We start from the raw sequence: 24,774 nt of genomic DNA on the forward strand, positions 1-24,774 counted from the left end.
AAGCGGAATCGTATCCGGGCGGATTCGCATTCAGGCCATCGCCGGGATTCGAATCCGGTTCACGTCATTGGAACGCTCTATCATCTGAGCCATCGCTGCTCGAATCTTAGCAACATTTTAAAAAAGAAAGAAATACACGCTAATAAGTCAATTATGGTAAACCAAACCACCTATCACCACAATACAACATACCGCTCAACCTTTATCGCCTCAAACGTGAAAATGTTCAAATGGTTCAGCCTCAAATGGTACTCAAGTTTGAATATCTTTTTTAATGAATGAGTTAGATCATTTATATATTTTTATGAAACGCATAAAAAATTTTATGCATTTTAATTGTAAGTACATCGTTTTTAAAACGCGAGAAAAGAATGAATGCATTAATAAGGGTGTATTTTATTAAATATGTAACACTTTAAAAGATTTTCCATTTATAAAATAATAGATAACTAATACTTTCTTGTGAAACAGATGAAGAATGATGATTTTTTCCTCTGGTTTCTGATTAATAGATAAAAAAATTGCTTATTATTCTTACAGAAGTTCTTGACACCTGTGAAGATCTATTATAGATGGTTTTCCAATCGTTCAATCATATCAATAAGCTTGTCCCTCTGATTAAGTTTTTTTAGGTGTTAACAGAAATACCTTTTCTTGATAAAAATAAGCATTCAGTTTAATTTGATATATAACGGCTAATAAAAAGAAATATACTTTTGGAGTTCAGTAATACATGAATTCGTAATACAGAAAAATATTGAAAAATCAGAAATATATTTTCAATATTTTTCTATAAAACTTCTTTAATCAACGTTTTTCGCAAAATATCTTATTAAGACTTAGCAATAAATATTGGTCAGAACATGTTTTAGAATATATTTAAGCCTGTTCTTAAACATGTCGCTGTTTAATTTCAAAAGAAATAAAAAACAATTTCAAATTCAATTGAGCAAATTTTTTCAAGTTTGAATCTTTTGCAAAGGTCTTTCAATGATATGGTAAATTGCATTTTGAATCAAATTTAGGATAGTTACAAATAATTTGGATAAAAATAAGAACTAAATATTTTTTGCGATACATCACTGAGTAATATAATCACTAATTATTATTCTAATTAGGTTACAAAAATTTATCGAAAAATTTAAAATACTCCTTCCAGAATGAATCTGCTTCAGCACATACAGACAAAGACAAGCAAATGGTCCAAAGCACAGTTTTTCTGGTGCTCCTTCAGCAAAGAGTAGCCCGTTTTTTCACCAGGTTTTACCCGAGTAGATATTTTCTTGACGTTCATCTTGCACTGCGGTGTAATACCTATTCAAATTGGGTGCTGAAAAATTATAAAAATTGTTGAAATGATTGCTTCAATTCAAATTAATACTGAACCGAATATTCTGGTTCACTTTAAAAAGTGTAGTAAACTTGTAGCACCAATAATTGATAAAAACTTGCATCAATCTGAGTTGAGCTCCATAAATTTGGACAATAATTAGTATATTTAAACGATTTTACTGAATTATAAGAAATGTTAGTAGGGAGAATTTTAAACGCATAACAAATACTTTTAGACTAAAATTAAAAGTTTAAAGGCAAATAATTATGCAATTTTGAGAGAGTGACTCTACAGCACCGAAGATGACGGTTTGTTTGCAGGAGGTTTATTGACAAAATATGAGTTCTTCGTCTCGCACGTATTTGACCATCTAGTCGTAGCCTATTTAATACTTAACATACCGGTTGAAAAACCGGTTTTTGTATGTTGAATTGCATTGTATTATAAAAGTATCATAATGCAATGTTTTATGTTCAGTAGTCATATGTTTAGTGTTAATTCCAAGTAAGTTCCAATCCTCTTAACTGATTAATGAAAATCTTGATTGTGGTCAATTGTTTGACAAGAAATTTTAATCTTCTTGTTGGATTGATTTCACAAACTACTCATATACGATGCTATGAAATGCAGATATACTTTTAGTTGTATCAAGATATTTATGCTCTTGCAAGATTTATATAAATCTGTCAATTGCATGAAATAATTTTATAATATATAACTTCTTCTCACATCGGTTTTGCTTGAATTAATAATAATATCACGCTTAAGCTGTGTGTATGTTTGTTTAAAAAACTGTTTTTACTTTGAGGAATGTTGTATAAATGCTTCTTATTGCTTAATTCATGTTTTAGATTGTATCGTAAAAGTAACTTTAAATAATCTCTGTTTTTACCATTTGTGATTTTAATCGTTGCTTATGAAGAATTTAAATAATTAATTTTTAATAATTTATATTTTAATTTATAACTTCTAACACCAAAGTTATTTAGCTCAGTTTTTTCGCAAACAAAAGAAGAGAAAAAGGGAATTAATCGATTGCATGATTTGGAATAATTACCTAGTTCATGACTTGACTATTCGATTACCACAAAACGTTTATATATGTGCGAGTTATATATTAACATTCAGCTCTTTTTTATAATGAGTTTTTGCAATTTCGATATTTTGTACAAATATAGTTTTAAATTTTAATTTCTTCAACTATTACGTTATAATACAAAATATGCATGTTACTTAAGCACGCTTTACTCTAATTGTGACTACAGGATAAAAATAAATAATTAAGTTAACATTTACTTTTAATAACAATACATTCTTGAGATTAAGTGAAAATTTTAAATGAGTATAAGTCGAAGAAGAAAATATCCAAAACCAAATCCACATATAGCCTGTAAATTAATATCAAATAAAGCCTAGCATATAAAATAAAGCCTAGAAATAAATAAAAATAAAGCCTGTCTCGAAATTTTAAAAATGCTCAAAATTAATATAAAATATTGTCCCCGTGATAACTGCACATTTCTTTAAATATTTAAAATATATGTTTTCAAATTCCATTTTTTTTTTCGATTTTACCATTTTAAGTGATAATAGTAATAGCAAAATAAATAAGAAATTATTTTGTTACGCTAAAATAATGTTTGAAAAAAGCTAAATATATACTTTTTAGTGGGTTTTTTCTTTTGAATTTAAGTGGAACAGACTACGCTTTCTCACACTAAATCATTCCTTTAAAAACCAATCTTGAGATCAAAAGTCTGGAATACAATTGTGCAGATTTCTAAAGAAAGACTCCGTTGTCATAGCGACGGCAATTTCTCATATTTACACAAGCGGAAAAATCAACTCGAAACTCTAAGTTTCTCTTTCAGAAAAAGAAATAACTGATCATTTTAATTTAAAAGAAGATTTGTTTTGGCTCAAATTTCTAAACCTTTTAAATCCGAACTTTTCAATTTTTGTAACTATACAAAATAGTGCTTTCTTTTAAGCAATAAAATAATAAACTTATTCTGAAATTTATTATTTTTGCTACTTTTTTTTAAAAAATACTTATTTTATATTGAAAAGCATCTTTAAATGGCATAACAATAATGGAAAATTTAAATCTATATTTCATGCCATTAAAGTAGTAGACATGTTTTTTTTAATTAATTTTAAAAAAGAAATACTTATAAAGACTTTTATTGTATTCAACCCCGTCTTTAAAAATTGTATTATTTGAAGATTTGTGAATAATCTAGATTGAAATAATTTATCTATTTTTTTTCTTTCTAATTTGAAAGCATTTCGCACAATTTTTTGAATAATTCCTGATGAAATTTATTCAACATGCCTTTCTAAACATACCGCTTTTTCATTTAGTAAACAATGTAAATATTAATTTTTTCTAAAGTGATTCCTTTAAAAATAATTTGAAATAATCTAAGCATAATAATGCTCAGATTTTTTACAATATTTATTTTACAATCTTTATTATATTTACAATTTTATTAGATTTTTTAGAACAATCTTTTAATAAGATTGTGCTGAAATCTTAAATCGGTATTACCCAAATATGTGATCTACCTGTGTAATTAACGTTTATTTTTTATTTTTTATAGTTAACATCTTTTAGTTTTAAGGATAAGTACACCTGCCCATTACAACTTGAAAGGTTAAGTGCTACTTCTTGGTAAACAATTGCGTGGCACACCCTATACTGATCCTATTTAAGATCAACCGCTATGATCCGGCATACCAATAATCATCTAGAAGAAGGCGACCTCCCTTCAAGATGGTTATGGCATGTCCTAAACTGTTGTTTATAAAAGTAAGTGTTATTTCTCGGTATATGATACACTTTATCATAGTATACAATAGTAGCGCCACCTATTGATTTCTAAAGTAACTATGCCAAAGGATTGCATATTGGGCCAATATAAAAAAAAAAGTCTCTTAACGTACATCAAAGTTTTCACTGTGTGTTTTTTTATTTAGTTTTTTATTTATTTATTTATTTTTTTATACAGAATAGCAGTTTCAATTTTAACTGTAACTGAATATCCTCGACAAATATGCGTCTGTTTTGCTTTTTTCAATTGAAAGCAAATATTATCATGACAAAGTGTCTTTTGATCTGTATTTCGAATCTGATGGTGATGCATGTTTAAATGGAAAAAATTATTATCTTTCCTTCGAAATTTTGCTTTTTACAACTGAAACAATGGAAATGAACAGGGTTCGCTTGGCCGGTAGGGCGTTGGGCTTAGAGGTCATGAGTTCGATTCCCGCAGTCAAAACTCCCGTATGCGAAATGGTGACTGGTGCACTTTAAATTTCTCAGAATCAGAAAGTCCTCCAAGTTCGGGATCAGAATGCCTCTGGAAGTACTGCAGTGGAGATTGATCGTGCTCTGGTTCTGGTCAAAATTGCGATCTCCGGATATACAAACCGGTCCTCCCTGAAAAACGGACTGTGATAAGTGTGTGACAGAAGTCGAATTCTTCTTGGTCAGATTGCACCAATGGAAAGCAAAAAGTAACACACCCCTCAGTCTTAAAATATGCTTGGTAGTATTGACATGTAGCATATAGTTTTTCTACGGTAAGAACTCCCAACGCCACAAAGTCTGAGGCCCTCTGCTGCTATGGAATAGCGTATTTGAGAAAGGATAGCTTCTCTTCACTCTAGGGATAACACAATAGACCGAAGAAAAAGATTACCTTTCTCTCGCCAAACCGAGCCAAAACCTGCTCTAAACAGTGACAGCACACCCCTACTTGAAATACACTGGTTATCATAAATTAAGGAAAAATCACAAAAATAGCGATAACTCTTTCAAAAGTAAGCCAAACCGTGCAAAATTTGCATATGTTGTCCACTAAGAGTAGCTGAGTAAAATTGCAATATGCAAATTAGTGGCGCTGCACTCGGCTTACGTCATCTGCCTGGAGCATAAAAGTCCAAGTTTGAGAGAAAGCACACAAATTTTACTGTGATTGCGACATTGAAAATCTGAGATAGCCAATTCGTAATAATGACCTCTAGGCATCATTTGCCTGAAGAACTACGATGGAGAGCCATCGGGAGACTAGAGGCAGGGCAGAGTCAATCAGAAGTGGCCAGATGGCTAAATGTGAGTCCATCTGTGGTTCATAGACTTTGGAGGCAATTTCAAACCACAGATTCGGCATCTAGGAGGTTCAGTCAAGGACGGCCAACTGTTACGACCAGTGCCGATGACCGATATTTGACATTAAGTGCACGCAGGAATAGAACCGCTACTCCGACACATCTTAGATCCTCTCTTGCTGCAGCCACCGGAAGGTTGGTGTCAACGTCAACTGTGCGCAGAAGGCTCCACGAAGGTGGTCTGTATGCGAGACGACCAGCCATTTGCGTGCCGCTCACATCACGCCATAGGAGAGACCGTTTGCAGTGGGCCCGACAACATGTCCACTGGACGTCAGATCAATGGAGGCCTGTTCTCTTTACGGATGAGTCCAGGTTTAGTCTAGAAAGTGACAGTAGACGTTATTTGATATGGAGAGAACCTGGGACCCGTTATCATCCATCAAACATCCGTGAAAGAGATGCATACGGAAGAGGCAGTGTCTGTGTTTGGGGAGGCATATCCTTAGGAGGGCGCACATACCTCCATGTCTTTCCAAGGGGAACCGTGAATGCTCAGGTTTATCGAGACAACATCCTTGATGCTTATGTGCACCCATATGCCGGGGCAATTGGTGATTGCTTCCTGTTACAGGACGATAATGCAAGACCACACAGAGCTCGCATTGTTGATGATTATCTTCAACAGGAAACAATTACTCGCATGGAGTGGCCAGCTCGATCCCCGGACTTGAATCCTATCGAGCACGTTTGGGATGCTCTAGGGAGGCGTGTATCTGCCATCAATCCGCCCCCTCAGACCCTTGCCACGCTTGCAACTGCTTTACAAGAGCAATGGCTCTCACTTCCTATTGAACTGATAGACCGCATAATTGAAAGCATCACACATCGCTGTTTGTGCTGTATTGCTTCTAGAGGCAATCATATTCCATATTAAAGGTACTTTTTCTATTGCAAACCGATACTTCCAATTTGTTTATTTTATACATGTGCTAATTTCTATACTACTATTAATGTCTGATAATTTCTTTTTATGTTGTTTAATACCTTACTATGTGTTGTATATTGTGGGTAAGTTTCATAAAATTCCATGTGTAATTTCTTGAGTTATCGCGATTTTTGTGAATTTTCCTTAATTTATGATAACCAGTGTAGTTATACCTCGTTACCATAGTTACTGCCATGGGTCCAGGCAAATGACTTGGGGAGTTCTTTCTTCAAAAAAACTATAAAACAGCAACATCAGAAGGAAAATAATTTGTTTTCTACGAGTACGGTGTTTAACTGACTGAAAGCTCAATCTCGCGTCTCAACCGAAACTCTTTATATAATATACTTCCTTTATTTATTTGGGAATAGCTTAATGAGCTAATCATAGCTAAATCATCAAATTTCTACTTTTTTTAAAATCGTTTTCAAACCTTTTTTAATTTTTTAAGACTTCAAAATGTTTTAAAATGTTTTTTTATAAGTTCGTCAATACATTTTGTGCAACCAAAATAATTCTTTCTCGAGATCTATCGGGAAAATTTTTCGAAAGCATACTCAGAATGATCTAGTTGTAATTTTTTTTTCAAAATTGATTTTTTTTATTCATCTGTTATAATATTAAATATATCCACAGTTGAATTAAACACATTACATGTGCTTTAAGAGCATGTTTGATCTCCTTAATTTAAAATATATTATTAAAATTAAAAAAGTTCTAATTCTTATAACTTATTTTTTTCAAGATTTAAGGTAAATTATTTTTTTTACCCATCTGATATAAATTAAATATATATGCATTGAAACAAAGCCAATTACCATGCATGTTCTATAATAGCATGCATGAGATCCTTAATTTTAAAAAAATTTCTTTAAAATGAAAAATAAAAAGTTCTAATTTCATGACAATTTCTTAAAGATTTAAGGTGAATGACCAGCAAGAGATAATTTTTCAAAGAACTCATGCGATTCCTTCTTTAATGATTAAACTTTTCGGACAACTTTTCAAGACAGTTAATTAATGGCTGAAGTTGATTCCATTTGTAAGAAAACTTTTTGGGAATTAAACCGTAACAATGAGATTGATAGATTACTTTAGGAAGCTTTGCGGTAAATCTTTTTAATGCTTTTTCAAACACATTTTTCTTGTATTACACTTACAGCATCTATCTACATATATATATATCTATCTATATATATATATATATATATATATATATATATATATATATATATATATATATATATATATATATATATATATATATATATTACCAATGTAATGTGCAAATTATTTATATATTCTGCACATTATTCAAAATGCACTGGACAAAGTGCATTTTGATATATATATATATATATATATTTGCAATATATATATATATATATATATATATATATATATATATATATATATATATATATATATATATATATATATATATATATAAAAGTTCAAAATGAAGAATAAAACAAAGAGAATTTAAAGACATATGAAACAAAGGGGGAAATAATAAGTAATAATTAAAAAAATAACAAGCAACAGTTTAAAAAAAAATATATATTTATATATATATATATATATATATATATATATATACCGGAAACCGGCTGAAACCGGTTTGCATTTGCTTACGTTCATGTATCAATTGGGTAACACTGCAATGCAATACGTTGAAAATAACTACAGAAAGGAAGTATATAAAAAATGTCCTGAATAAAAATCCAATACATGCATGTTTAAATATAAAAGCATTGCATATAAACTCGTGCAAAACATGTAATTATTAAAAAACTAAGTGCGTCTAATAATTTGGTCAAATTATTGTAGTACACTAATATAACATCTGATCTAATAAATATTCTATATTTACGTAATATATAATCTAATTTATCCAGTTGTCAAATTTATATTACGTATCGTCTAATTTTACCAATTGATACCATAACGTAAACAAGTGCAAACCGGTTTCAGTCACGTAAAAACAATAAACATGCATGGTATCATCGGATAGTTGAGATTTTGCGTAGAACCTCACAGTGCGTCTAATAATTTGGCAAAGGACAGTAATTAAGAGTACAAACAAAGGAAAAGCATTGTTAGAAACGAATTCTAAATTAGGTCAGCATATAATAAACTCATTATCGAACATTTTGCTCAAAATCATGTTTTTACGCTAATCAGATAAGTTACATTAAAATATAAAGAGATAAAATGTATATCCGAAAGGGAGTTATAAAATTAAATTATTAAATTGAGAAATAATTAGTAGAAAGTTCATTCTCAAAACTTTAATTAGCATTCTCATAATTACAAGAAAAATAAAAGTCATAATTATAGAATTTGCTCAAAAATTCCTTTCGTATCGATAAACTAATTCTTTTCTGAATAAATATTCCCTTAAGAATATCGCATTAAAACTCTTAGTAAAGTATCACAACATAAAGTCATTAATAAAGGTTATTACTTTAAATATTCAAAACTGAAGTCCCAGCACTAAGATTATTAGAATAGTAATTTCGAATAGTTATACTGATATAAATATGGTCATCATTTTGCTTTTGTTTCTTTCAGTGGGATATTTTTAAAATTGAATTTATTAAAAATATTATTTAGAATGACTTTTTGACCTAAGGGAACATTTCCTAACTGATGATGACTATTTTAATTTAGATGTTAATTAACTTGAAACTGAAACAAAGAAATTATAATTTTAATTAACTCAATTTTAACAATTTGAGCTTTAAATTTTAACGGAAGAATTGAAGTACATAAAACTGTAATATCGGTATTTGAACAATATTATGGTGAAAATTCAGTGCAATCTTAAAGTGTTGTTGTTGAATTGAACTGTGTTTCGGTTTCAAGAAGTTTTACCATAGTTTAGTAAAGTATTGTTTTACATAATAATATGGTTCAGTTTGTTGCCATATTATTACAAGGTTACCACCTTAAAGATATTATTCAGGGAGACCAAATGTTCTTGGAGAATATTTTCCAATTGGTTATAACAATGGACAATTGCGGTCAATTTTGTTTTAAGTCTTAATGCATTCAGAATCCCTAAAAACTATCAGAAAATCTTTCATTACTTTTCTAAAAGCGCTAATTATTTAATTACTTTTTAGAAAAAACTGCTTTCTTTCACTTCTATCTGAAACAGGGAATCACGTGATTATTCACGAACTGACGTCACCCGTGCCAACCTGCCGTTCGCTTACGATTGCTGCGCTATGAAAGCCATTACTTTTTTGCTCTCGTTTAAATTTTTATAATTAAATCCAACTATTTCAGATGGCAATTAACTTCGTGAGAGCTAAGATATGTATAATAAATTGTACTCTAATGAAGCTTAATAAATATGTGGGCTTAATATAAAGTACCTTTATAATATTTTAAATTTCAATGGTACCCACTGAAGCATTATTAATTGTTGGCGAAATTTTCCAGTTCTGAATAGCAAAATTTTTTAATTCAGTAAAAACAGATGTTAGGATGGATTATAGATGTATGATATTAATTATTAAAATAATGCTTTATAAATAGAAAATAATTTTGTTCTTTCATTTTTTAACCATATTAATCTTAATTTTGAAGAGCATTACAAATTCATTTCAAAGATTTATCTTCATAAGTAAAAGAAAAATGTTAAGTAAAAGAAAAATGCCGAATAATTTTTAATAAAGAATAATTTTAAAGTTCAAAAATGTAGGAAAGCTTAAGTTATTAATATTTTTATGCGTTTATTCTAGCCTGATTTTAATGCAGGGAATTATAGGATGCAGGGAAGCATAGCATTAGTCTTTTTGGAAAAAATTACGATCAGAACATTTTTTTTAATTCATTCTTTCAAAATAATTTTTTTAGGTTAAAAGAAGAAGAAAAGAAATTAATATATCCAAGTTGATTTTATTCACGTTATTTTAATTAAGGTTAATCTATGTTATGAGAGTAGTGAAATCAAGAGCATGCATTTATTTAGTTTCACGCGATAAAAGCAGAATTTAAATTTTTAAAATACATATAAAAATAATTTTTCGGCATAACTAATTCTTATTTACTCGAAGAATAAAAATGACGATATTAACATTACTGTCGATTTAAATATTTAATAAATAAATAAAAAAATTGCATTGAAATTTCTTTTCATTTTGCATATTTTTTCCATTTTTTTCACAAAGATTTCAATTCTTTCACTTTATATTTCCAACATAAAACAAATACCGGTACGTAGCCATGCAGAACATAAGCAAACTACTTAAGCATCGAAGTTGCCAGGTAAACAAGGCGAAAATATACTACGGTAACTGTAAAATACATTAGCAAATAATAAATCTGAGTTAAGTAAAATATGTAAACGAGAGAGAAATATATTTCACCATATTCGATGTGTAATATGACGCTGTATTTAATTTCACTTCAATTAACATTTTAACTTATATGGGAAAGTGAAGCTCAACGTTAACACTCAATTTTCCTTACAAACGATCAGCATGGGCCGGGATAGCCTGGTTGGTAGGACACTTGGACCATGTCCAAGAGGTCGTGGATTCGATCCTCGCCGACCAAAAATTCCCCGTGTAGTAAATGGTGACTGATGCACGTTAAATCTCTCGAGTCTCAAAGTCCTCCATGTTTCCCTAACAAAACATACCTAAGTGGGTACTGATCAAGGAGTTTCGTTTTCTTCTGGATTGGTTCAAAATTACAAGGCTACAGAGTTGAACCTCAGTAGTCGTAGGCCCGAAATCGGGCCAGCTGTTCCACTACGGCTATAAAAAATAAAATAAAAATAATCAGCTTTGAACCGTGATTGCTCAAGCGATAAAGTGTTCGCCTTCCAATAAGATGAACCGGATTGAATCCCAGCAATAGCTGCTCGACGCGAATTCCGAATCCGGATTGTGCTGGCCATAGTGCTGACGTAAAATGACCCCAGTGGTAGACGGATCATGCGTTAGACTCCCCTGGCAGTCAGGCTAACCGTGGAAGGTTTTTCCTCTCTATGTAACGCAAATGCGGGTTTGTTTAATCAAAAAGTCACCCACGAAGGCACAGTTCTCTCAATACTTGATCCAGGATTACCTTGTCTTTTGGATTGGATTCAAAATTGCAAGGCTACGGGGTTCAACATTAGTAGTCGTAAACCGAAAAAATTGGGATTGGAAAAAACGTTTTTTTTTTTTTTCTTTTTCTTTTTTTTTTTTCTTTTTTTTTTTTTTTGAATAATTTACACTGATTTTGTGTGAAAGTTAGTGACGCCATCAAGAGAAAAATAAAATTGAGTTTTGCTGAGAGTTGTTTAACAACCAGTTGCGGGATTAAAAACAAATGTGAGAAGTTTAGTAAAATATCATCACCCAAAGGATTTCTTGCAGTTTCTTTAGCTCTGATTTAGTCGTACAGAAAATCATTCGAAAAGATAGATTTGTTAGGGTCTTGCTTTAAGCTAGAAGTTGTTAATAGCTTATTATAATTGTTAATAGATATCAAGAAGTTTGGTAAATTATCATTTTCTTGCAAAGATTTTCTTGACAAAGAATTTCTTGCAAGCTAGAAGCCGTTAATAGCTTCCTGATATTTAAATAAATGTCATTTTTTTATATTAGCCGGATCTTCAATTCAACACTCGGTACAGTTGAAACAGAGAGGAGTTGAAAAATTATTATAAATAACACTTTCAAGCTTCAACCTCCAATTAAACCTGTTTTGAAGTTTATTACATTTACATTCCTGCACTGTACTTTTTTTTTTAATCTCAATGCCGTTTTCATTTTCCTTCATTCAAATAATAATTTGAACCTTCCAGTGTGCCAACTTTTTAGCGTTTTTGATAAGGGTTCTAAAAATGCATATTAAGTGTGGTTTTTGCAGGACACCATGTATATCAATAAATAATGATGCAACATACACTATAATTATAAAAACACTATATATACTATACAATAAACATAGAAACAAACCCTTGTTATGTTTGCTTTCAATTTCATTAATGGCTCTCATTTATTTGATATTTATGGTAAACATTTTATAATTTCTTAATCTGTGAAATTCACTCAAAACAGGTTTTAAAAAACTGAAAATTCTTTTTAAAATTTCGAAAATTTATCTATATGTTTACCTAAACTAAAATATTGTTTTCTTCATTTCTCTTGCGTTAGAAAATACAGGAGTGGGAAATAAGAAGATGGATTATTTCTCAATATTTCTGACACTTCTTTTTAAGATTGTTCGTTTTGTATTATATCAGAACCCAAAAATCCAATGCAGCACTTGGCACCTTTTACCAATGATTTGTTTTGCAACACGGCCAAAATAACGCCTTACTCTGAGAAAGAGCCAAACTGCTTTAGCGTAAATAGAACTTTTCACATCAATTTCATAACACTCCTTCTAGCAATATTTATGAATTACTTTTGATAGTTGACAAACCTGAAATATTCACCTCTGGAGAAAATTTCCTTTCCACTCTAAAACTTTTAAGAACTTCAATCTTGAAATTGATTTCCGAAAGAATCTATAACAATTTCAAAGAAGATTATTTGAAAGTTCGTTAGTTGTTTGAAGTTCTAAAGCATTCATTTTCCAAGTTCTAAAGTAATATTATGCATTTTACACGCACAGAATAGTGAATTAAAGATATTGAAAGCTTAAACTATAGTGACATGCAAATTCAAAAATTATTTATCAAAAGTCATGTTAATTGAAATCTAAGGAATCGTACATTATCGAACGAATGCATACGTGCTTTTTTGAGAACATTATTTTTTGGAAAAAACTAGGATTTCTATTTTTGTAATAAAATGCTATTTTTTAATGTGCTATTATTCGGTGGTAATTCCGAAAATCAAGGAAACTATACAACATTATCAAAAGTTTCGTAAAATAGAAAGATTTGAGATTTCTTTTTTTAAAAAAAAAATTACGGAAAACAAAATCAGTATTAGTAACTTTAAAAAGTTTGATCAAAATTAGAAGATTTGGCCGCGGATTTATACAACCAGCATACTGCTGACCACTGTGCTGAAATGTCCCCAACTCATACTTACAGTGGTTAGAGTAATTTGAAGATTTTAAATTGTTACTAAAATTCATTACATGAAGAACTAGGGCAATATCGCGGACATTTCTTAAAAATAGTTACAATTGAATAATAGTTAAAATTCTTCTTCTTCTTAGACACAGCAGCCGGTTACTGACCAAGGCCAATTCAGTAAATTTATCCCATCCAGATTTATCTAGGTGTGATCAGTCCGGTTTTTTGCTTCCTGAGATTTCTGAACAGTTGTTTATTTACGGGGTAGCCTCACGCCCTACCCCCAACCTGGGGGCCAAGGTGTTCCTCATTGTCTGGTATTTCCTCTTTGTCTGGTATTTCCTCCTTGTCTGGTATTTCCCCTTTGACCTGTCCTGCTTGGGTATCCCTATCAGGAGCCGAAGCTCCGGCCGTAGTTTCACATGGGCAATATATTGTTAAAAACTAATTACGGTGTTTGGAGGAGGGGAGGAAGAATTAGAATATTTAATTACAGTTGTGTTAAGCACTTGGTTTAGTTACCATTAAAGTTTGGTCGCCAAAGGCATCTAGTTTTAAGCTTTGCTAAGCCCGACACATAATCTATTTTTCAACTCTTAGTTTAACGCTGCAGACACATGCAAAAATACATTTATAAACTTTCCCTTTTTTCAAGTAATATTTAATACATTTGTAAAATACGTACTATTGCAAAATACGTACTAGTATTGCAAAATACGTACTATTGCAAAATACGTACAGTAGTCTTTACTTACTAACTCTACATCTTAAATTCCTTTTTATCCCATATAGTCCACTGTAAATTGGTCGCAAAAAAGCAATTTTTTGCTACAATTCTGTTGCAAAATACGTACAGTAGTCTTTACTTACAAACTCTACATCTTAAATTCCTTTTTATCCCATATGGTCCACTGAAAATTGGTAGAATTCATGGGATAAAAAAATAATTCAAGTTCAAAACTATTTCTGACTTTTTAATCAGCGATGTTTTGTTTGAAACTCTACTTGTGAGTACTGTATTGAGTATGTTCAGGGATAATAACTTCTTCCTAAACGTCTACCTCTAAGTGTTTTTTGTTTTATTTTTTCCCTTTGCAAAATATAGAAGACACACTGATTAACTTTTGGGCTTATGATCAGATTTTCACATACTTTCAGTCAGCTCTTATTGTTTCATTTACTAATTAAGTGTGATAATTATTGCAGATTTTTTTTCGGTACGAAATCAGACGCATTTTTTTTCTTAATAAACGTAACTTTTCCTTCAACGGATTAGGATTTTTGACTCTTACGGTATAGCGGGAAGCCGAAATCTGGAAATTAGTGCCCCAATTGTTTACACCAAAAATCGGATAAAAGTTTGAGTTTCTTAATAATATTTTAACTTTTTATCTAGTGCATCATCGAAATAAATCATGTTTTTAAACTTTTGTTTTTCCAGAATTATTCAATCGTTTTCCTTCTAATTCCGCAATTTTTCATTAAAAATTATGAAGGTTAAATTGGTGTAAAATGTGCATAGCTTACACTTCAATCATCATAAATTAAATAATCACCAGTAAATTAAATAATGAAGAAAAAAATAGCTATAAAAAATAATTTTTGCATGAAATTATCTTTTGATAAAGAAGCTTTATATCTGTGTGCAACAAATAGTTTAATTGCTTTATTAGTTTTGTAAATATGGGTAAATAAATAAAATAAAAACTAGTATTAAGAGGTCCAAACTTTTTCAACCGCAATTCTGCCTGATCTAATGAGATCATTATTTCCAGATTATATTTACCCCCAAGAGTCAAGAATCAAAATGCAACGAAAAATCTATGTTTGCTCGGGAAAAGTTCGTTTTTGTGAATTTCCTAACTTACAATGTTGATTGTGTTTAGTAATTAGCATATTTGAACCATCAAGTTTGAGTACTAGTACTTTAAAATTTATCATCTCAATTTGAAGAGTTAATAAAGGCTTTCACTTTCTTATTTTAAACACTGTACATTTCCTGTTAAGCAAAATTGTAGAATACAGCTCAAAATTAATTGTTAAGACAAAGCTGCTGTTTTCAGTATATTATATTCATTGCTGCAAATTGCACAAATAATTATCAGTTTAGTTATTGCACATATAAAATCTGAGTAAAGCTTAAAACTAAGCTGTGCATAAGCAGCCTGGATAAGAGATATTAATATGAATACGTCATCTACCTCATTCAAAAATTAGTGAGTTTATATGTAATGTTATATGTAATTTAAATAAAATAATTTAGTTCAGTTTTATTGATCACGTTTCTGTATTTTCTGCTTCTAAACCACGCAGCTAATGATGCAAGAGTTATTTTTAATATGAAGCTCTTAAACGAATTAATCTAAATTGAATAAAAATGTTGTTTTTTTACTTACTTTTCCCTTTAATCTGCATTTTTGCTTTTAGATAATGTTGAATTCAAGTGCTCAGGATACACTTTATAAAAAGTTGTTTTTGATTTGACGTTTATATATAGTAGAATCATTTTTCTTTTTATACAAATAAAAGATTATAATCAGTTTCTACTCTAGGCTTTACTTTTGAGAAGATAATACTAAAGAAAGTTAATCTTCAATTTTACGTTTTAAGTGTGATTTAGACATTTTAAAATGTATTTATGTTCGTCAGTTTTAAGTAGTTGCTTATATTTTTATGTTTTTTGTTGCTTTCTGAAGTTTTATCTGTTACTCTATGAATTAGGCTAAAAAAGCTTAGGATACCAATTTACAGCATTAAAAGTGTTGATACTTTTTATTTTCATACACATTCCATCTGAGTTTTTTGTGTTGCCATCGGAAGGCTTTGTAATATGTACTATGCTGAAAATTAATCTGAGTCGCAAAAACAGTTTCAAAAAAGTCTTTTATAATTATAAGTTTAACAGCCATTTTATCTGTGTTATTTACGCTGCCCTCAGAAGAAGCTGCATTATAAGTTGAGCTGAAAATTACTTGGATAGCCTATTCTATTGCATTAAAAGTTTCAATAAGTTTAATTTTCACAAACACTCAGTCGGTCAATCTGTGCTCCTTCTGTTGCCTTCAGAACACGATGGGTCATCGGAAGAGCTTAAATAGCTTGGGTAGCTTATATTATTACATTAAACGTTTTCATAATTACAATTCCACAGAAATTCCACTTATATTACCATCAGAAGACGTTCCATAATTAGCTAATCTGAAAAAGAGTTTGGGTTGCCTATATTGTAGCATTGAGCGTTTTCATAGCTAAAATTTTAACAACCAATCCGCTTGTGCTTCTTGCGTCGCTGTTAAAAGACGTTGCACTATAAGCTGAGACTGAGAAAGAGTTCAGTTAGAATATGTTGTTGCATTGAATGCTTTCATAAGTATATATTTCACAGACACTCTGTCTTTGTTTCTTGCGTTGCCATAAGAAGACGTTGCACTATACGTTGAGACTGAGAAAGAGTTTAGATAGCTTAAGTTGTTGCATTAAATGTTTTCATAAGTATAATTTTTACAGACACTTTGTCTTTGCTTTTTGTGTTGCCACCAGAAGACGTTTGCACTATACGTTGAGACTGAGAAAGAGTTTAGATAGCTTAAGTTGTTGCATTAAATGTTTTCATTAGCATAATTTTCTCAGACACTCTTTGTTTCTTGTGTTGCCACCAGAAGACGTTGTACTATAAGCTGAGACTGAAAAATTCTGGTACTTTATTGTATACCAAATATCTAAGTTTTAAAAGCTTAGTTACCTCCGGACGTACCATCTGAATCCCGCCTGTTGCTCCCAGAAGTCGATGCATTATAAGCTGAGTTGAAAACAGAGGGCATCGTGTAGCAAGTCATGAGCGATATAAACGCTCTTCGGTATTTTGAACTGCACCAGCAATAAACGCAAAAGTTTAAGCAGTGGTTGAGAATCTCTAAAGTATCTGCAAAACAAGTAAACAACAAATATCCATAGTTCTTCTTGGCGTCATAATATCGCCAAATAAAACTGTAAATGGATGCCGGCGTTTTTCCGATATATATTAGCACCACAAGTCCCGCTAGCATGCAAACAAGTCTGCGCTCTTCTTTGCAGTTTTTTCGATCCATCTTACTTTTCCGATCGAGAGATTCTTTGGGTGAACTCATTAACTCCTTTCGCTTTTCCAATGTTTTCTTGAAACGTACTATAATTAGTGTATTAAGGACAGCCAATGTTGTTATCGGAATCAAGCGTACACCCATTTCTTTGATGACAACATACGCTTTATAGACTTCGTGAGATTTGTAAACCTTATCCTTGAATACAGTGTATTTTATTCCCTCCCCTGTTTGTTGAGATGTATCCACATCAACGTAATTTATGAAAAACACTGGAAAATACAGTGTTAATGCAGTAATATATGCAAATGCGATTGCATATTTGGCTTTCCTTTTGTTGTGGATGTCTTGATATTTGCCAGGCAAGCATACAGAAAAAAATCTATCCACTGTGAGAACTGTGACTAATAGAGTGCTGCTAGCCATAAAAGCATTCAGTAGAGTTATTTCAAAATGGGCATAATACACAGCAGCAGCATATGTATGCATACGAACTTTGAATTTTTTAAATATTAGAGAGATATAAAATATGCAGGATATTATATCTGATATCGCGAGAAATTTTAGATAGCTGTAGGTGACTCCTTTTAAAAGAGGCGTGCGTAGAATCATCAAGTTGATTATGTTGCCAAAAAGACCAAAACCAATTATGAGGGGGGCAATGACTCCATAGAATATGATGTGTAAGGTTTGAATCGTATCAGCTGGAATTAGTCCTTCTGTAAAAGTTTCAGTAGAATTATTGACTTCCATTTTCCTAAATCTGAAAATAAAATGGGGAAAGGTTTAGTTTAATTTATTCAACCAAAAAAAATAAACGTAAATCTGAAAAATAAGTTCCTTTTTGATTCGAAATTAAGTACAAACAATAAAAATATCTGAAGTGTCCCTCATCAATCTGAAAGACTTTTTTACAGACAGTTTTTAGAATCTAAAATAATATATAAATTTAGTTTTGTCTATTTTGAAGTAATTATTAAGTTATAAAATAGAAAAGACTACAATTTTTTCCTTGATTACAAAGAGAATTGTTGGATGTTAAGATAAATTACTTTAAGACTTTGCACTTCGATCAGATAATTTTTGCATTTTAAAGGCTAAATTTTAAATGCAAATTAAAAAAATTAGAATAAAAATTTCCTTTATTTCTTTCAATAATAAATTAAAAAATTCATGCATAATTATACCTTTCAGCATAATTTTTAGAGTTTAAAATAACTTATAAAATTTATTTTGTCTATTTTGAAGTAATTATGAAGTTATAAAATAGCTAAGACTACATTTTTCCATGATTACGAAGAGCATTGTTTGCTTGGAAAATAAATAACTTTAAGACTTTGCGCATCGATCAGATAGTTTTTGCATTTTAAAAATCTAAATTTCAAACGTAAATATAATATTAGAATGAAAATTCTATTGTTGTGTATAATGAATTCAAAAGTTAATACATATATTGTATTATACGAGTAATTTTTATTATAACAATTTATCAATTGAATCTGAACTCCGGTGAGAAATCGTTTCAAGTTAACTTTTTAGACGGGATTTTCCAACTTAATTATTTATCGACCATTTAACAAAGTTTGTGTAATTCCTTATAATTATTTTTTTCTCAGTAATTTATGTCTCTGAGACAAATTGGAAATAGAAAAATTGTTTATACTTCTATATTATGTCATAACCAGAATAAAAGAAAACTTGATTTAAAACTTCATTAGATTCAAAAATATACAAATTGGCAAAAACAGTCGTCATCTTCCTAAAGCTCAAAAATATTTGCCATTTTCAAGTCTGACGTAAATAAAAGGAAGCAAAAGTGATAAATCATAGTGGCCGAGAGAGGTACATCAGGGTAAAATACATTTCCATTCGCTCTTGAGAGTTGGTAAGTAACTAATGTCATTAACAAGGGAATCAGAATTCACATGTGTAAAACAAGATTCCTGGGCATCAAGATGAGTTGATGGAGTGGAAATACTCTTTGGCATTATCGAAATTGAATCTGAGTATTAGATGATAACAATGAGCAGCAATTGATGATTTCCCGCATTCTTGATAACTGACTTATCTATCGTGTTTTTGAGAGCTTGAAACAAATCGACTTTTATTTCCAATTTTATATATTTTTGAAGGGAATGAAGTTTTTAATCAAGTATGGTTTTATGTATTTAAGTAACGAATTAGTTAATAACACATTAAAAAATAGTTATGTAAGAACTCAATGTAAAAATCCGTTAATCAATGTAAGAACAGCTAAAAATAGGATAAGAAGTTAGTAAAACGTCAAGGATAAATAACTAATTAACGATAACAGTTAAAGTAAGTGTTAATAACAGATGAAATAAATATTTAACTTAGTAATAGGTAAAGCATTGTTATCAACAGCAGGTAAAAAACTAGTTAACAATGACGGCTTAAGCACTATAACTGGTAAAGATATAGCTAATCTTAATAGATTTTTCACCAGTTAATGTTACTAGATAACTACTACTAGTAACTGTTGACTAGTTGTTTCTTTTTCAAAATAATAATATAGGTGGAAAACAGAATTAGGGAATTTTTAAAAGTTGTAGAAAGAAATAGTTTTCAAAATTTTTCAGTATACGCGATTTCAAATTCCTAAATTAAATATATTTTTTACACTTTAAATTTGTCACAGAATGAAGTAATTAAGATAGTGTTATTTTTCTTCTAAAAGCTACTTTACGCAATTATTTTGTCTTTCAACTTATCGGTTCAAGTAATCTTTAATTAAACGAATTGTTGAACTATCGAACCGCTACACCATGGAATTACTGTAATTAATTATTAAAAAAAGGGAAAAAGTATATCTTTGTGCTCCATGTTGTCTTGCAAATATTTTCTTTTTCAGAAATCTTTGGAATTTATAAAAGAAAAGAAAAATTTTATACTCTTCAAATTAAATATTTATATTTCTAAGCATTTTTTCAATACGTTTTTATTTCGACTTATTAACAAAGGAAAAATTTTATTTATTTTTACTTTTCTTATCAACATATAAAAATAGCTCAACGTAAGAAAGAGTATATTTTAAAAAATTTAGCATTCAAAACATTTTCATAAACAATTTCTAAAAATTCCTTTTCTAATAGTTATTAGGAACACAGTTTTTTTTTATCTTACACATAATACCGTGATATTTATTTCGATTCATATTTATAGAGAGAAGTAGACAAAAATAATACAAACTTTATTTTTTCGATTTCTATACGTCACAGACCAGACCGGCACAAAATACTTTATAGCACATTATACTTTATTTAACCATTATTATCAGGTGGGAGTTTCAGTGACACAAAATCGAAGTGCTCCTGAATAAAAATTAGGGAAAATCATGCAAAATATTCCCTATTACCTTTTAAGTCACATGCAAAAAGAGAAACGTTAATAATTACATTTGGTAATAATACTGTTCTCACTGTTCGACTGAAGGGAAAATTAAAAATATTAATTCATGCATACTTAAGATTTAAATATAGAACCAAAACGTTGGGTGTGACTAATAAAGTGTGAGAAAGCGTTTAGTTTTAAATAATAAAATAAGAAGAAGATTTAGATAAAAACATAAAAAAGATTAGCTGAAGCGTTTTATGTTAAAAATATTGTCGTAATTAAAATTTAGTGAAAATATCATTTACTTCTGTCTGTATCTACAAGGCATGTTTAAAGTAGTTATTAAATTTAGTAACAAAGTTCAGTTATTTCATATCTGTAGAAAGTAGTTAAAGAATATCCTACGAAATTTACTTATTTCCATTCGTGTTAATCGAGAATAGCAAACAAATATAATACAAACTTTATTTCGATTTATATTTATAGAAAGTAGTTATTGATACATGTATTATTGATACATGTATTGTTGATACATAGTAATTTAGTATAAGCAATAAATATGTGATACATTTAGCATTTTCCACTATCGCTAAACCTTTTTATATGTCTTAATTTCATAAAATAATAAATTTCTTACAATGGTTTTTTTTTATCGAAAATTTATTTGTGAAATGTAAAATATATATACCGTTATTTTTTAAACTACAATTGAATTATTTTTTTAAACTGCAGTTAAAGAAATATTATGTTCAAAGTTTTAGATTTGTATTTAAACTACTAATAAATTATTAGAACTAAATGTTATTCTTTAATCCAATACTATTAGTGATCTAGTGAAACTATTAACTAAGCTTTTTTTTTTCGTTTTTCACATCTGTTATAAAATTAAATTCGAATTTAAATGCGAAAATAAATAAACTCTAAAAATGTATCTTCAATTATCCAATAAAATACCCGTGACAATGAGTAGCATTAATTACAATAGTTAAAAAAATCTTTAATTTTAATTAAACAATGATTTTTCTAAAAGGGGGTTTTCTCAAATAAAAAGAGATATTTAAGGAAGAAGAATATTCCTTTAGGCTAGATAAGAAATTACTGATCTTATATAGACCCCGTTTTCGTTGAACATAATCATTAAGCAATAGGTCATTCTTTTCCTCCATTTAATCAGTTTAATAAATGCTACAGTAAATTTTAAAAACCAATAACATGTATATAATTTCTTGCACATGTAGTATATAATTGCTTAACTTGTGTAGTAGCTCTAACAATGTCTTCTTTGAGTTACAATGGGATTACGGTATAAATATTTTTAGAAAATTTTGAGCAAATAATTAATAAAAGAAAGTATTAGTTTAAATAAATTAGAGCTATTGATAAATTCATTAATGGAATAAAAAAATTAAAATTACTCACCAAAATTTAAGCAGAATTAAAATTCTCCTTATGACAAAAGAAGTGAGTGAAATACTAAATGGTGACAAAAAACTACTCCAGCGAAAAAAATAGCAATTGCTTTTATTATTTGAATAGTAGTTTAATAAATTAAATGAAACAATGAATATTTTTACTTTAGTTTATAACATTTGATCTGTAGAAAATATAAGAACTATTATTTAGGTTCACGAAACTTTATGTGGATATTAATATTGCATCAATACATCTGCGCTAAAAACCCATCATGCTCATCACGCAATTCCGTACCATGTATCCAATATGCATTAATCAATCATTCTTGAATAGCGTATAAACATAATAAATAAATTGAATCACTTTCAAATTAATATGAATTCTTTTCACTGCTTAAGCAAACACATTGTGTAAATGGGGTAGTTTCCTTTTCTATCCAAAATGTTAAAACAATTCCTTTCGAAAATTGACAAAATATTTAATCAGTATTAATACTAGATTCCAACCTTCTCTTTTGTAATACGATTTGCAATTATAATGATTATATCATTATTGCAAACGATTTTGTATTGAAACAAAAAGTTTTAAAAACAAACTTTCCGTTTTAATATCAAATATTTTTCAATACTGTACCGACGATATTTTTTATTGTAACTTTTTCATCAAATTTAAAGTACGTACAAATAAATGAACTACCCTGAGTATCTTTTAATCTAATGATCTGATCTTCACATTCTAAGACTCAATCTTAATCAGTTGAGGGTGACCTCAAATATAATAATTAATAAGAACAGACAATATTTTAGGTCATGAAATCAGGCACAAAAACGTACGTTTTCTGAATCAGCCTACCTTTTTTCGAAGGTTTCTGATTTCTCACCCCAAAAATATGCAGTGCAAAAAAATAGCTTTTAGTAAATATTCATTTTTTTAATAATAGTCGAAAACGTTTTGAATATTCATTTATACGAATACTTGTATCATGTAAAAGAGTCTAATTTTACATGACAGTACACTAAATTTGAGCTAAATTGGTCGAATAGTACTGTGAAATTAAATTTTAAAGAAATCATATTTTTCAAATTTCGAATAACTCGTCTACTAATTTAGTTAAAAATTTGTATTTTGCCATATAGCATTACGCTCATTTAAATGATGTAAAAATTTTCAGACCTTTCAAAGCAAACATTTTTCGATTATTATTATATAAATTACTAACGAATGATGAATATTTACTACAAGTTTTTTTTAGGAGAATTTTTTATCGAGAAATGAATTTTATACATGTGTACAAAAAAATTTAAACTAATTTATCACTTAAAAAGATCTCGAGTCACTGCAAAATACGCAAAAAGCAAAATTAACATTAAGGGGTTCGAACTTTGTACAGCTGTCCTAGCCAACCTCTACATTTTGAAAAAGTAACGAGTAAAAAGTTCTTATTTTAAAAATTAACAAGTAAAAAGTACAAGTAAAAGTACAAGTACTAAACAAAAAAAGTAACGATTTAAGAGTACATTTCTGGGAAATCGAAAATTCAAAGTAACCTAAAATTTTATTGAATAATATTCTTATGTTCTTTAATGTTTTCGCAAAATTGTTGTTATTCACTTAATTATTTTTAATTTTGAAAGTTATGGACATTAACTAATTTTTAGATTCGGAAGAATATTATAATATAATTTCATAATATAATCGCATAATATAATTTTAAAATCAAATATAATTTTAATATCAAACTTTTTATGGATTTGTACGAAAAAGAAATTTTATCTATTGTTTTATTTAAATTACCATTGATTTAAAATTGTTTTACTCTATAGAAACGCGTTTTAAAAGCACAAACATAAACAAACCAAACACGGGGTTTCAGATAGCTTTGTGATCTTTGAGCTAGTAAAAAATAATTGAATGTGCAGTATAAGGTGAAACAGAACAGTCTACAGTTTTATTTGTAACAATGGCTAATGCTGAAATCACGGGAGAACATCATTTTCCGAACACTTCTGCCTAACGGAATAATTAAAATTTGTGAACGAATTTTTGTATCAGCGGCTAGTAATGCCTTCGAGTTTTCAAGAGTTAAAATAGTAATTTTAATAGTTTTCAATAGCACAAATAGTTCTGAAGTTCTTAGAGATTTGATTGGGCGTTGTTTAACAAGGTCGGGCATAAACATAATTTTAGTAAAAAATGTACTAGATAAGAATGTAATTAGTAAAAAATGTATTAAGACAAAAATTTATTACTAGTGAGCTCAAAAAGAAAATTGAAAAACGTAATAACAAAATCCAACATTTCTTATTTAAAATGTATTAAATAAATGCATAAAACTCAAAAATGAATGAAAATAACTTGCTAATTAATATTTTTATTCATTTTGAAAAATAATTGCATTTCGAAAGTGGTGTCACTGAGTCTGCTGCGAGAATTTCTCAGAACGTGCTTAGCCACGATG

At 29.4% G+C, this 24,774-nt stretch overlaps 1 protein-coding gene across 1 annotated transcript; it reads right to left on the minus strand.

Moving 5' to 3' along the window:
* Positions 1–16,215: 16,215 nt before the first annotated feature.
* Positions 16,216–22,378, minus strand: LOC107451779 (putative G protein-coupled receptor AH9.1). The gene is made up of 2 exons (XM_071186665.2): positions 22,323–22,378; positions 16,216–18,312 (listed from the first exon to the last, which is right to left on the minus strand). The coding sequence occupies exon 2, from the start codon at positions 18,300–18,302 to the stop codon at positions 17,205–17,207; it is 1,098 nt and encodes a 365-aa protein (XP_071042766.2). The 5' UTR covers positions 18,303–18,312; positions 22,323–22,378; the 3' UTR covers positions 16,216–17,204.
* Positions 22,379–24,774: the final 2,396 nt, after the last annotated feature.

The sequence above is a fragment of the Parasteatoda tepidariorum genome, chromosome 9 (assembly GCF_982258835.1).
Source record: "Parasteatoda tepidariorum strain Cologne lab strain chromosome 9, Ptep-v5.0, whole genome shotgun sequence".
NCBI lineage: Eukaryota > Metazoa > Arthropoda > Arachnida > Araneae > Theridiidae > Parasteatoda > Parasteatoda tepidariorum.